At 36.1% G+C, this 13,459-nt stretch overlaps 1 protein-coding gene across 1 annotated transcript in view; it reads right to left on the bottom strand.

Annotated features, from left to right (window-relative positions):
• Positions 1 to 12,868, bottom strand: part of hmcn1 (hemicentin 1) — a 169,073-nt gene extending 156,205 nt beyond the window's left edge. Inside the window, exon 1 of the mRNA XM_030132214.1 lies at positions 12,613 to 12,868. Coding sequence (XP_029988074.1) covers positions 12,613 to 12,868 — 256 coding nt within the window. The remainder of the gene's footprint in view (positions 1 to 12,612) is intronic.
• Positions 12,869 to 13,459: the final 591 nt, after the last annotated feature.

Raw genomic sequence — 13,459 nt, 5'->3', positions numbered from 1 at the left:
GGCTCTGATTGGAGTGTCGTTGTATAAACAGATCCAGTGACTTGACTTCGATTCATATGAGCAGAATTCGATAAAAACCAAATCAAAATGAGGACAAATTGAAAATAGCTGCAGGAAACAGTAAACTGAGCATCACGGTGGATGACAGACTTACAGATCCCCTCCACTCATCTTATTAGACATCCTGAACATTTGCTTCTGATGTTCTTCACACAAACTGATAAATCACGTCATGTTTCCAGCTCTCTTAAAAGTCCATTTCATGTAGAGGATGTGCAGTAATGACTTCACGTTTCCACAATGCACTTGTTAAAGTTGCATAATACATCTCAGTTGGCTCTAAAATATTTTCGATGTTACAAACCCTGCTTAACTCAGACTTTATGTGACAACAGCATCAGAAACAAATCTGTGTGTAGCTTAAATCTTAAAGCCCACGAGCATTTTTGAGTGGAGAGAGAATTTAATTGACTGCATGAGGTCTGCAAACATGTATGACATACACTTCCTGGCCACGGCAAAAATCCCCACTTGGATTTACTTAAGCAAAGAGCGACGACTCTTCCATTGGATACTTACAACCGTGATTTAGATGTTTCAGATGCAACAAGGCCTTTAAACCTATTTGATACAGTGAGTAGCTTTTCATTTCTTATCCTATTAAACTCTGGGCCATTTGTTTCTGGTGAGAACATTTTCAGTGTAACACAAACCAGTGGATTAGCCGATAGCAGAAGCTTCATTCATATAAAACCAAGTTAGGATCAGAAAACACCAAAGGTAGGGCTGCACGATTTTGGCCAAAAATAAAATCCAGATTTTTTCTTCTAAAAAGTCGATTTTCGAACTACTAAAGACAACAGAAGTCGGCATGTCGTTTTCATGTGCAGCCCACAATGCACTGCACCGCTCCCACTGTGGCATGTGACGATGTTTGAGGTGCTGAAATAAGCTGGGGGTGCTGCTGTCTTCAGGCAGAGTTTGCAGTGAGGAATGGTTTGGTCTTCATTGGAAACTTCAGAGCCATACCAATACCACACAACCAACGTGCTCTTGCTGTTTTTAGCCACAATCTTCTCACTCTCCTTCGTAAACGCCATTTTTGTCCTGGTGTGTGGAGACCAAAGACTGTGGAGACCACTTACATAGTTAGGAGGAGGAGCCTACGGTAGCCCGGATACACGAGAGAGATGAAATTGGATTTGATTATTACCTTTTTTTAATCGTTGTCCTAATCAAATAATCCGATTTTCAATTTAAAATCGATTAATCGTGCAGCCCTAACCAAATGGAAGACTACATTTGTAATCATCACTTCATAATGTGACCTTTATTTTTGCTCAGTGAGTTTTAACAGTAGAGAAATAATACTTGTACAGTTGGATCCGCTTAGTGTTAGCTTAGCGCTGTTAAGTCTGTCACATTGGTTTGTTCAATCTGCCAGGAGGTACTGTGATCACTTTGCTTTGTGTGTTTGTTTGTTTGTTAGCAAGATAACTCAAAAAGTTATGGACGGATTTGGATGAAAATTTCAGGACATGTTGATACTGGCAGGAGGAACAAATGATGAAATTTTGGTGGTGATCGGACACACATACACACACAAAACTGATCTGCCTTGGCGGAGGTCTGCACTCTCTGAATGCTTTTCTTTTTTTTTATGATATCATTCATGACATACGCTGGTCTCAGACTGTTAGCTTGTTATGCTTGTTTTAGACATTTGACCATTTACGTGCTCGTTGTTTGGATTGTGTTCTGTTTTCCTGAGCTTTTAGCTGATGTTTTTCAGGTTACGTGGATGTATTGCATTAGGGTGCTCTTATGAAACTGGGTTCATTTTGGTACCTGGCACTTTTCCAGCTTTTTAGACCCATTAATAAAAGAGAAATTTAGACATAACACCCCACCCCCCACCCCCCACCCCCCCAAGATGTACCAAATGATGACCTCAGATAAATGCAAAAAAAATTATACTCTTGTTCTGAGCCATCCTAAAATCAATGAATTTTTAATCAAATATTGGGGCCAAAAATAGGACCAAAATTGGGACATGAAAAGCTACCTCGGTGTCGGTGGATTTTATCTCGAAAACATGGCTGTAAATGGTCTTATATAGTGCTATAAATAAAGACACTGTCTTTATTGGTTTTTCTAGTGGTTTTTCTAATCCAGACACTGGGTTTTTCATGAATCTCAGTCTCATTCCGGGTTTTGTGTGTAACCCATCATGAGTGATTTTGCAACAGTGGTCATTTTTGCGAAACACTCTCCCTTGCATAATTAGCTCGATTCCCAAAATGTACCAGTGAGAGAATAAAGAGGTATTTGAAAAACAGTAGCGCATAATTTTTGTGTTCTTTTTTCCATGTTACATGTGGATTTTTGTATAAAAATCATATAAAAATTACATAAAAATGTGTTTTATCTGAAAAATACTTTCCCTTTTATCTCGGTAAAGGTTTACTTTTAAAATCAACCTAAAGTGCTTCCAAACTTGCTTCCTAACATTAGTCTACATCTTGTTTGAATTTTTAGCCCCCATGTCCTGTTTTTACGGACCAGTTTCATAGAAGCACCCATAAATATAATTTCTGCAAGTATATCATGTAGCATTACCACGGCAACACAGACGGAACAGGCAGTATTACAGAGTATAGAGACTGGACCATGTTTGGATGGAAAAAGGTCATGTGGTCTGGTGGGTCTAGACTGACCAGAAGTGATGTCCAGAGTGATGGCCCATCAGGGTGAGAAGAGAAGTGGATGAAGTGATTACCCATCATGCCTAGCGCCAACAGTACAAGCCTGTGAGGGCAGTGTTGTGGTCTGGGGTTGCTTCAGTTGGTCAGGTCAACGTTCCCAGGGTTATGTATCCAAAAAATGATGAAAATACAGTGTAAAAGCTACAGCAAATCAAAGTTAAAGGCGGTCCAGCGAAATATTAGACTGCTTGACTTGTTTTTGGCCAACCTGCACATAATGACTTTATTTATTATGAGTTCTGCTTTTCTTTCTGTCTCTAAAATTGGGAGTACGCTATTTAAAATATTTAATTGGCCTCTAAATCAAATACCGAGTTGAAACTTTAACCTCACAGTCACTGTAGCATTTCCCATCCTGGACAGGAATAACATAATGACCATATATGACCGCTGTAAGTGTGTTAGGTCCTCACCGGCCTGAGGATATGAGCCCCTGACCCATCTCACCCTCAGCCAATTAAACACTCACACAAACATGTACAGCGCACATACACAAACACACCCTCTCACAGCATGGAAGTATTTACAAGGACCGGTATGTGTGTGTGAGGACGTCATGAGAGCTCCGAGGAAGGCAAAGTCTGATCTCAGCGGACAATGGAAACACCTCTGAGGAAACAAACATGACATATTACGTGTCAAGTACAACTTAAATTATACCAATTAAAATCGCCTTCACACATCGTAGAGTTGGTTTTAGTTGAGGGTGATTTGGAAAACTGCACAGACTGGCTTTAATCCTTAGGTGCTGGCATCGGTTCTTGGCGCAGCGATGGAAGGCGAGTTGTGAATTAAAGTTTATGTGGCTGTAAATTCTAAAATAAATCTTGCGTGAGTCTACGATACACCTTTGAATCATTAGGTTAACACAGGATTTCGTAATGACGTCATTTAGTCATCGTTGTATGGACCAGGAAGAAAGATGCTGGTGTGATGTTTCGCATTATATTCAACCAATAAAGCACTATTTACAAAAGAAATGACTGTCTGAAATGTTAATGAGCAAGAAGGCAGCCAAAAGTCAAGCCAACCACTGTTTCATTTGTGTGTTTTCAGACTGTGGCGCTAAATACACAACCCCTGCGCCTCAGTAAAAGGACTTGTGAAGTATCCTCTTGCTTTCTGTCTTTCTCTCCCTGCAGGATGGAGGAAAAAGGGGGGGGGCTTCCTGACTGATCTTCCCACACAAGCCTGACCCCAATATCCAGGCATCCTCCTGACACTCTCGCCTCTCACACACACACACAGATACGCAAGATACACAAACACACACTCTGATGTTTACCGTGTCAGATTGCAGTGTAAATAAATGGGAAGCTTTGGACTGTGATTTAAAAGGAGCCAAAGCAAACAGGAGGGACTGCGTTATCGCACTGGGTCGGATGGAAAACAGTGAAAAGGGATCAGTATCGAACTGAAACAAAACCTTAAATAAAATCCCTTATCAAAACAAAACATATTCCCTCCACGGATCGGGGGATATGACAGAGAGACACAGGGGCAGAACAACATTTGGGGAAATGTTCAGCTACCTCTGCTCGCGGTACGCTGTCCTAATCATTCCACTAACCCCCTGGGGGGTTTTGGAGAACACATTCTGACATCCTCGTAAACATTTTAAGAAGCAAACGAACGTCACTCAGTGGTGAAAAACACAAAGACACGCAATTTGTAAAGAGAAGTCAACATTTAAGTCCTGAAAAAGGGGGTGCTGCGGTCCGACTAATAAACATAAAAAGAAAGTGTAATCATTTATTGTACATTAAAAGCAGAAGTCATAGGTTAGGTTAAGTATTATTCCACTACCGGTTCTCCGTCCAAAAAATAATGCATCACTGCTCTTGTATCATGTGCTAATGATCTGAGATTTACTTTCCCCCCAGAGGCGAGAAATAATGAATTCATCATTTGTTACGTTTGTTTATACTGAGCATATTTCTTCCTTGGATATACTTATTATTCTAGGCACAAGCTTTTTCTGGCTCCAATCTTTTGATGGAGGAAATGTGCTTCATAAGAATCTGTGACATGCTGAAATTTAGCAGAGGAGAACAAACATCTGGAATAGGAATCTTTCTGTTCACCGCACAGATCACCTCGTCTATTCGTCTCCTTTTTTTTTTTTTTCACTTAACTCTCTTAGATCTCTTGGAGCAGCAGCAGCAGCCCGGTTTGCCTTTGGAGTTGATAAAAGTTAAACTGAGTAAGTGAAAAAATGTGCAAAGGAGTGCAGAGGAGGAGGAGGTCTACTGCAAGAAATCCATGATAAATGGAGAACACTGTGTGAAACTGTTCAAATAAACAGCATCATCTCTGTCACTTCCTGTCTAGATTGACTTATAGTGGGGTTTTTGGGGAGTATTTTGCACTTTGCACACTCTGATCTTTGTTTTCTTGCAACATATTCTAAAAGTGCATGCATTAAATAAATCTGAGTATATGAGATAGAACACTGAATGCATTACCTTTACATGACTGCACCTCTGACCTCCAACCCCACTGTCCCAGTTACGTATCGTCTACAGCATGGGGGTCAAACTCATTTTGGTTCAGTTCCATATTTAGCCCAGTTTGATCTGCAGCGGGCCAGACCAGTAAAATAATGACTTAATAACCTATAAATAATGGTAAATCCAAGGTTTCTTTTTTGTTTTAGTACAAAAAGAACCCAATTAAATTATGAAAATATTTACATTTTACAAGAAAAGATGTGAATAACCTGAAAAAACAGAAATTTCATTTGAAAAATTAGTGTAATTTGAACAATATTCTGCCTGGACTTATTATTTATACATGTACATTTACACACAATGTTCCATATACATTCAGTAACGGGCATAAAATTGTCAAAATTTTGGAGTTTGGAACTAAAATTTGAACCATTTCTCCAATATTCCATCTGTTATTATTATTAACACAACTCCAGATCCCAGTGGATCCATAAATGCACCAAACATTTGGGAACAGGCAGAATATTGTTCAAACTGCACATTTCAGGTTGTTCACCTTTGTTTTTATTTATGTATTTATTTGCATTTATTGTGAAAGAATAGTTTTGTAAATGTAAATATTTTCACGGTGTAATATTATTTTTTTCACTTAAATTTTTTCCACATAATTTTTCACAAAGTAAATGTGTGGTTGTCATTATTTCTGGGTTATTGTGTTGTTCTTTTGACTGTAGATCCCATTGGTCTGTATGTGGAACCTGAACCAACAGGATTTGTTCAGCCTGGACTGTTCAGGTTCATTTTTGCACTTTCATCCTGTAGGGCCGGAATGGAACCTTTGGCGGGCCGGATTTGGCCCCCGGGCCGCATGTTTGACACCTGTGGTCTATAGCATGGGTCGGCAACCTTTACTGTCTAAAGAGCCATTTCAGAACTGAAACAGAAAAAAAAAACTGTCTGGAGCCAAAAGATATCCATATACTGTATGTTTCACCACAAAGGGGTGACTGTTTAGGATTAGTCTGTTGGGAATATGTAAAGTATAAATCAAAGTTTCTGTACATTTAATTCACAGAACTACAGAGAAATTACACAACTAAAGAAAACTGACATTTGTTGTTATTGTGTTTGTGCAGCTAAAATTGACTGGTATATGAAGCAAATGGACTAAACAGTTGAATACTGTCATCATCATAAAATAAAAGTTAACTTTTACACTACGAGTACTTTTTTTTTTTTTAATTCAGAGTAACTTTATGGTTGTGACACTAGCAAAATGTGTAAAAAAAAAAAAAAAAAAAAAAGTGTTAAACATTTCCTTATATTTTTTGACAAAACCACATAGAGCCAAATGTGGCCCCAGAGCCAAAGGTTGCCTACCCCTGGTCTAAAGGCACTAGGGCAGTGGTTCCCAGCTGCTTTTGGCTCCTGACCCCATTTTAACATCACAGATTTTTGGCGACCCCAGACATTCAAAATGGAGACTTTTTTTTTTTTCTAAAATTAATTAATTTTTTTTATCATGTAATAATTTTCTATACTATGTTGCAAATAAATGTTAATGTTAGAGGACATTTAGTCTGTATAATGTCTATTATTGTGGACATTTAGTCTGTATAATGTCTATTATTGTGGACATTTAGTCTGTATAATGTCTATTATTGTGGACATTTAGTCTGTATAATGTCTATTATTGTGGACATTTAGTCTGTATAATGTCTATTATTGTGGACATTTAGTCTGTATAATGTCTATTATTATGGACATTTAGTCTGTATAATGTCTGTTATTGTGGACATTTAGTCTGTATAATGTCTATTATTGTGGACATTTAGTCTGTATAATGTCTATTATTGTGGACATTTAGTCTGTATAATGTCTGTTATTGTGGACATTTAGTCTGTATAATGTCTATTATTGTGGACATTTAGTCTGTATAATGTCTATTATTGTGGACATTTAGTCTGTATAATGTCTATTATTGTGAACATTTAGTCTGTATAATGTCTGTTATTGTGGACATTTAGTCTGTATAATGTCTATTACTGTGGACATTTAGTCTGTATAATGTCTATTATTGTGGACATTTAGTCTGTATAATATCTATTATTGTGGACATTTAGTCTGTATAATGTCTATTATTGTGGACATTTAGTCTGTATAATGTCTGTTATTGTGGACATTTAGTCTATATAATGTCTATTATTGTGGACATTTAGTCTGTATAATGTCTATTACTGTGGACATTTAGTCTGTATAATGTCTATTATTGTGGACATTTAGTCTGTATAATGTCTATTATTGTGGACATTTAGTCTGTATAATATCTATTATTGTGGACATTTAGTCTGTATAATGTCTATTATTGTGGACATTTAGTCTGTATAATATCTATTATTGTGGACATTTAGTCTGTATAATGTCTATTATTGTGGACATTTAGTCTGTATAATGTCTATTATTATGGACATTTAGTCTGTATAATGTCTATTATTGTGGACATTTAGTCTGTATAATGTCTATTATTGTGGACATTTAGTCTGTATAATGTCTATTATTGTGGACATTTAGTCTATATAATATCTATTATTGTGGACATTTAGTCTGTATAATGTCTATTATTGTGGACATTTAGTCTGTATAATATCTATTATTGTGGACATTTAGTCTGTATAATGTCTATTACTGTGGACATTTAGTCTGTATAATGTCTATTATTGTGGACATTTAGTCTGTATAATGTCTGTTATTGTGGACATTTAGTCTATATAATGTCTATTATTGTGGACATTTAGTCTGTATAATGTCTATTATTGTGGACATTTAGTCTGTATAATGTCTATTATTGTGGACATTTAGTCTGTATAATATCTATTAATGTGGACATTTAGTCTGTATAATGTCTATTATTGTGGACATTTAGTCTGTATAATGTCTGTTATTGTGGACATTTAGTCTGTATAATGTCTATTACTGTGGACATTTAGTCTATATAATGTCTATTATTGTGGACATTTAGTCTGTATAATGTCTATTATTATGGACATTTAGTCTGTATAATGTCTATTATTGTGGACATTTAGTCTATAAAATGTCTATTATTGTGGACATTTAGTCTGTATAATGTCTATTACTGTGGACATTTAGTCTATATAATGTCTATTAATGTGGACATTTAGTCTGTATAATGTCTATTATTATGGACATTTAGTCTGTATAATGTCTCTTATTGTGGACATTTAGTCTGTATAATGTCTATTATTGTGGACATTTAGTCTGTATAATATCTATTATTGTGGACATTTAGTCTGTATAATGTCTATTATTGTGGACATTTAGTCTGTATAATGTCTGTTATTGTGGACATTTAGTCTATAAAATGTCTATTATTGTGGACATTTAGTCTGTATAATGTCTATTACTGTGGACATTTAGTCTATATAATGTCTATTATTGTGGACATTTAGTCTGTATAATGTCTGTTATTGTGGACATTTAGTCTATAAAATGTCTATTATTGTGGACATTTAGTCTGTATAATGTCTATTACTGTGGACATTTAGTCTATATAATGTCTATTATTGTGGACATTTAGTCTGTATAATGTCTATTATTATGGACATTTAGTCTGTATAATGTCTCTTATTGTGGACATTTAGTCTGTATAATGTCTATTATTGTGGACATTTAGTCTGTATAATGTCTATTATTGTGGACATTTAGTCTGTATAATGTCTATTATTGTGGACATTTAGTCTGTATAATGTCTATTATTGTGGACATTTAGTCTGTATAATGTCTATTACTGTGGACATTTAGTCTGTATAATGTCTATTATTGTGGACATTTAGTCTGTATAATGTCTGTTATTGTGGACATTTAGTCTATATAATGTCTATTATTGTGGACATTTAGTCTGTATAATGTCTATTACTGTGGACATTTAGTCCGTATAATGTCTATTATTGTGGACATTTAGTCTATATAATGTCTATTATTGTGGACATTTAGTCTGTATAATGTCTATTATTGTGGACATTTAGTCTGTATAATGTCTATTACTGTGGACATTTAGTCTGTATAATGTCTATTATTGTGGACATTTAGTCTATATAATGTCTATTATTGTGGACATTTAGTCTGTATAATGTCTATTATTGTGGACATTTAGTCTATATAATGTCTATTATTGTGGACATTTAGTCTGTATAATGTCTATTACTGTGGACATTTAGTCTGTATAATGTCTATTATTGTGGACATTTAGTCTATATAATGTCTATTATTGTGGACATTTAGTCTGTATAATGTCTATTACTGTGGACATTCAGTCTGTATAATGTCTATTATTGTGGACATTTAGTCTATATAATGTCTATTATTGTGGACATTTAGTCTGTATAATGTCTATTATTGTGGACATTTAGTCTATATAATGTCTATTATTGTGGACATTTAGTCTGTATAATGTCTATTATTGTGGACATTTAGTCTATATAATGTCTATTATTGTGGACATTTAGTCTGTATAATGTCTATTATTGTGGACATTTAGTCCGTATAATGTCTATTATTGTGGATATTTAGTCCGTATAATGTCTATTATTGTGGATATTTAGTCCGTATAATGTCTATTATTGTGGACATTTAGTCCGTATACTGTCTATTATTGTGGACATTTAGTCTGTATAATGTCTATTATTGTGGACATTTAGTCTATATAATGTCTAATATTGTGGACATTTAGTCTGTATAATGTCTATTATTGTGGACATTTAGTCTGTATAATGTGTATTATTGTGGACATTTAGTCTGTATAATGTCTATTATTGTGGACATTTAGTCTATATAATGTCTATTATTGTGGACATTTAGTCTATATAATGTCTATTATTGTGGACATTTAGTCTATATAATGTCTATTATTGTGGACATTTAGTCTGTATAATGTCTATTATTGTGGACATTTAGTCTGTATAATGTCTATTATTGTGGACATTTAGTCTGTATAATGTCTATTATTGTGGACATTTAGTCTATATAATGTCTATTATTGTGGACATTTAGTCTGTATAATGTCTATTACTGTGGACATTTAGTCTGTATAATGTCTATTATTGTGGACATTTAGTCTATATAATGTCTATTATTGTGGACATTTAGTCTGTATAATGTCTATTACTGTGGACATTTAGTCTGTATAATGTCTATTATTGTGGACATTTAGTCTATATAATGTCTATTATTGTGGACATTTAGTCTGTATAATGTCTATTATTGTGGACATTTAGTCTATATAATGTCTATTATTGTGGACATTTAGTCTGTATAATGTCTATTATTGTGGACATTTAGTCTGTATAATGTTTATTATTGTGGACATTTAGTCTGTATAATGTCTATTATTGTGGACATTTAGTCTATATAATGTCTATTATTGTGGACATTTAGTCTGTATAATGTCTATTATTGTGGACATTTAGTCTATATAATATCTATTATTGTGGACATTTAGTCTATATAATGTCTATTATTGTGGACATTTAGTCTGTATAATGTCTATTATTGTGGACATTTAGTCTATATAATGTCTATTATTGTGGACATTTAGTCTATATAATGTCTATTATTGTGGACATTTAGTCTATATAATGTCTATTATTGTGGACATTTAGTCTATATAATGTCTATTATTGTGGACATTTAGTCTATATAATGTCTATTATTGTGGACATTTAGTCTGTATAATGTCTATTATTGTGGACATTTAGTCTGTATAATGTCTATTATTGTGGACATTTAGTCTGTATAATGTCTATTATTGTGGACATTTAGTCTATATAATGTCTCTTATTGTGGACATTTAGTCTGTATAATGTCTATTACTGTGGACATTTAGTCTGTATAATGTCTATTATTGTGGACATTTAGTCTATATAATGTCTATTATTGTGGACATTTAGTCTGTATAATGTCTATTACTGTGGACATTTAGTCTGTATAATGTCTATTATTGTGGACATTTAGTCTATATAATGTCTATTATTGTGGACATTTAGTCTGTATAATGTCTATTATTGTGGACATTTAGTCTATATAATGTCTATTATTGTGGACATTTAGTCTGTATAATGTCTATTATTGTGGACATTTAGTCTATATAATATCTATTATTGTGGACATTTAGTCTATATAATGTCTATTATTGTGGACATTTAGTCTGTATAATGTCTATTATTGTGGACATTTAGTCTATATAATGTCTATTATTGTGGACATTTAGTCTATATAATGTCTATTATTGTGGACATTTAGTCTGTATAATGTCTATTATTGTGGACATTTAGTCTGTATAATGTCTATTATTGTGGACATTTAGTCTATATAATGTCTATTATTGTGGACATTTAGTCTATATAATGTCTATTATTGTGGACATTTAGTCTGTATAATGTCTATTATTGTGGACATTTAGTCTGTATAATGTCTGTTATTGTGGACATTTAGTCTGTATAATGTGTATTATTGTGGACATTTAGTCTGTATAATGTCTATTATTGTGGACATTTAGTCTGTATAATGTCTATTATTGTGGACATTTAGTCTGTATAATGTCTATTATTGTGGACATTTAGTCTGTATAATGTCTATTATTGTGGACATTTAGTCTGTATAATGTCTATTACTGTGGACATTTAGTCTGTATAATGTCTATTATTGTGGACAGAGGCAGTAAATCCAGGTGTAGATTACTGCACAAAGGCTCAGGATCTGTCCAGTCAGTCCAGCTGGGATTTCCAAGGAGGACAATGAATACTGAACAAGAACTGAAACTATGAATGATGAAAGAGCTGCAGCATCTGAAACTGACCACAGTGAACATGTGACACAAACAGAAGCACAGTGCTGCAGTTCGTCTGTTATGGATTGGGATTGTCTGTCAACTCACCATATATATTTTTATTAGTAAGTTTTTGTTTTTGTTTTTTTTATCAATTACTAGAAATTTCAGGTGACCCCATCTGAATTCCAGGCGACCCCCTGTGGGGTCCCGACCCCAGGGTTGAAAGCCAGTGCATTAGGTGTTGAATGAGAGAGCCCAGGCTGATGATAATGATCCAGCTCCAGTGCAGACCTACAGCCTCACTAACCCTGGCGGAATGCTAATGATAGTGACCGGCAGGCTGAACATCTGTGTGGGACAGACCAGCCCTGCAGAGTCTGTGTTCTGAGGTGTGAGGAACAGCAGACTTTCAGAGGAGGACTGAGAACCAGCTCAGCTTTGTGACTTTTCTGCTGTTTCCAGGTCAGTGTGTGAAGTGGATGAGCAGAGGTTCAACACTAATAAAGCTGACAGAAGGAAACAGATGCGTGCAGAACAGAGGTCTGTGCAGTACCTGGGTCATGGAAGGGCACCAGGGCGAAGTTGTACAGGGGTCTGGTGGGTCTGCTCAGGGAGGTCTCCAGAATCTTGGATGCGCCTTCGATCACTTGGACCAGGTCATCGTACATGGATCCGGTCACATCGAACACGAACGCCAGGGTGGATGCGCCCTCGGGGATGTCCTCCTTCGCGGACCCGGGTCCTGGGTCCTGTCCCCCGGACAGAGGCACAGCCAGTGCCAGACACACACACAGCAGTCCAGGGCCCATCTCAGATCCACTGGTCCTCTCAGAGTTCTGCTGCGTTCGGATCTCACACACCAGCTGGAGGTGGAAGCTCAGACATCAGGCTGTGGACGGAAAAGCTGTCCGAACTATCTGAGCCAGCATGGGAGCCCAGCACAGCGAGCACAGGAACTCCTACAGGGTCCGCAGCGGCTTGGCTTGGCTTGGGGTTTTTTTTTTTTTTGCGCTTTTCTTTGCGGAGCTTCTGTGCGCAGGAGTGTGTCCTCTGTCCTCTGACTGGGAGAGCCTCAGAGGTCTGGATCTGCAGAGTCAGGACCCTGTTCAGCTCTGTCATACAAAGACCACCTCTCAGCTGGGCACAACCCCCCACCCCACCCCCACCCCCAGAGGAGCGACGACCCCACGGAGGAGGAGGAGGAGGAGGAGGAGGAGGAGGAGCAGCAGATGTTGTGGTGCAGTGGTTAAATCCACTTCAGTCTTCATTGTTCCCTTCAGTTGAAACAAAAGCCTCCTCCAGTTCCAGCTCTGTCCTCATGTCCAGGTTTGACAGAATTAAAGACAGATGCAGTTGTTCCAGTGACTCTGGGATCTGCTGGACTGAAACTGTCAACTCCA

Source organism: Sphaeramia orbicularis, chromosome 4 (assembly GCF_902148855.1).
Source record: "Sphaeramia orbicularis chromosome 4, fSphaOr1.1, whole genome shotgun sequence".
Taxonomy (NCBI): domain Eukaryota; kingdom Metazoa; phylum Chordata; class Actinopteri; order Kurtiformes; family Apogonidae; genus Sphaeramia; species Sphaeramia orbicularis.
This window is presented reverse-complemented; position numbering and strand designations above follow the sequence as displayed.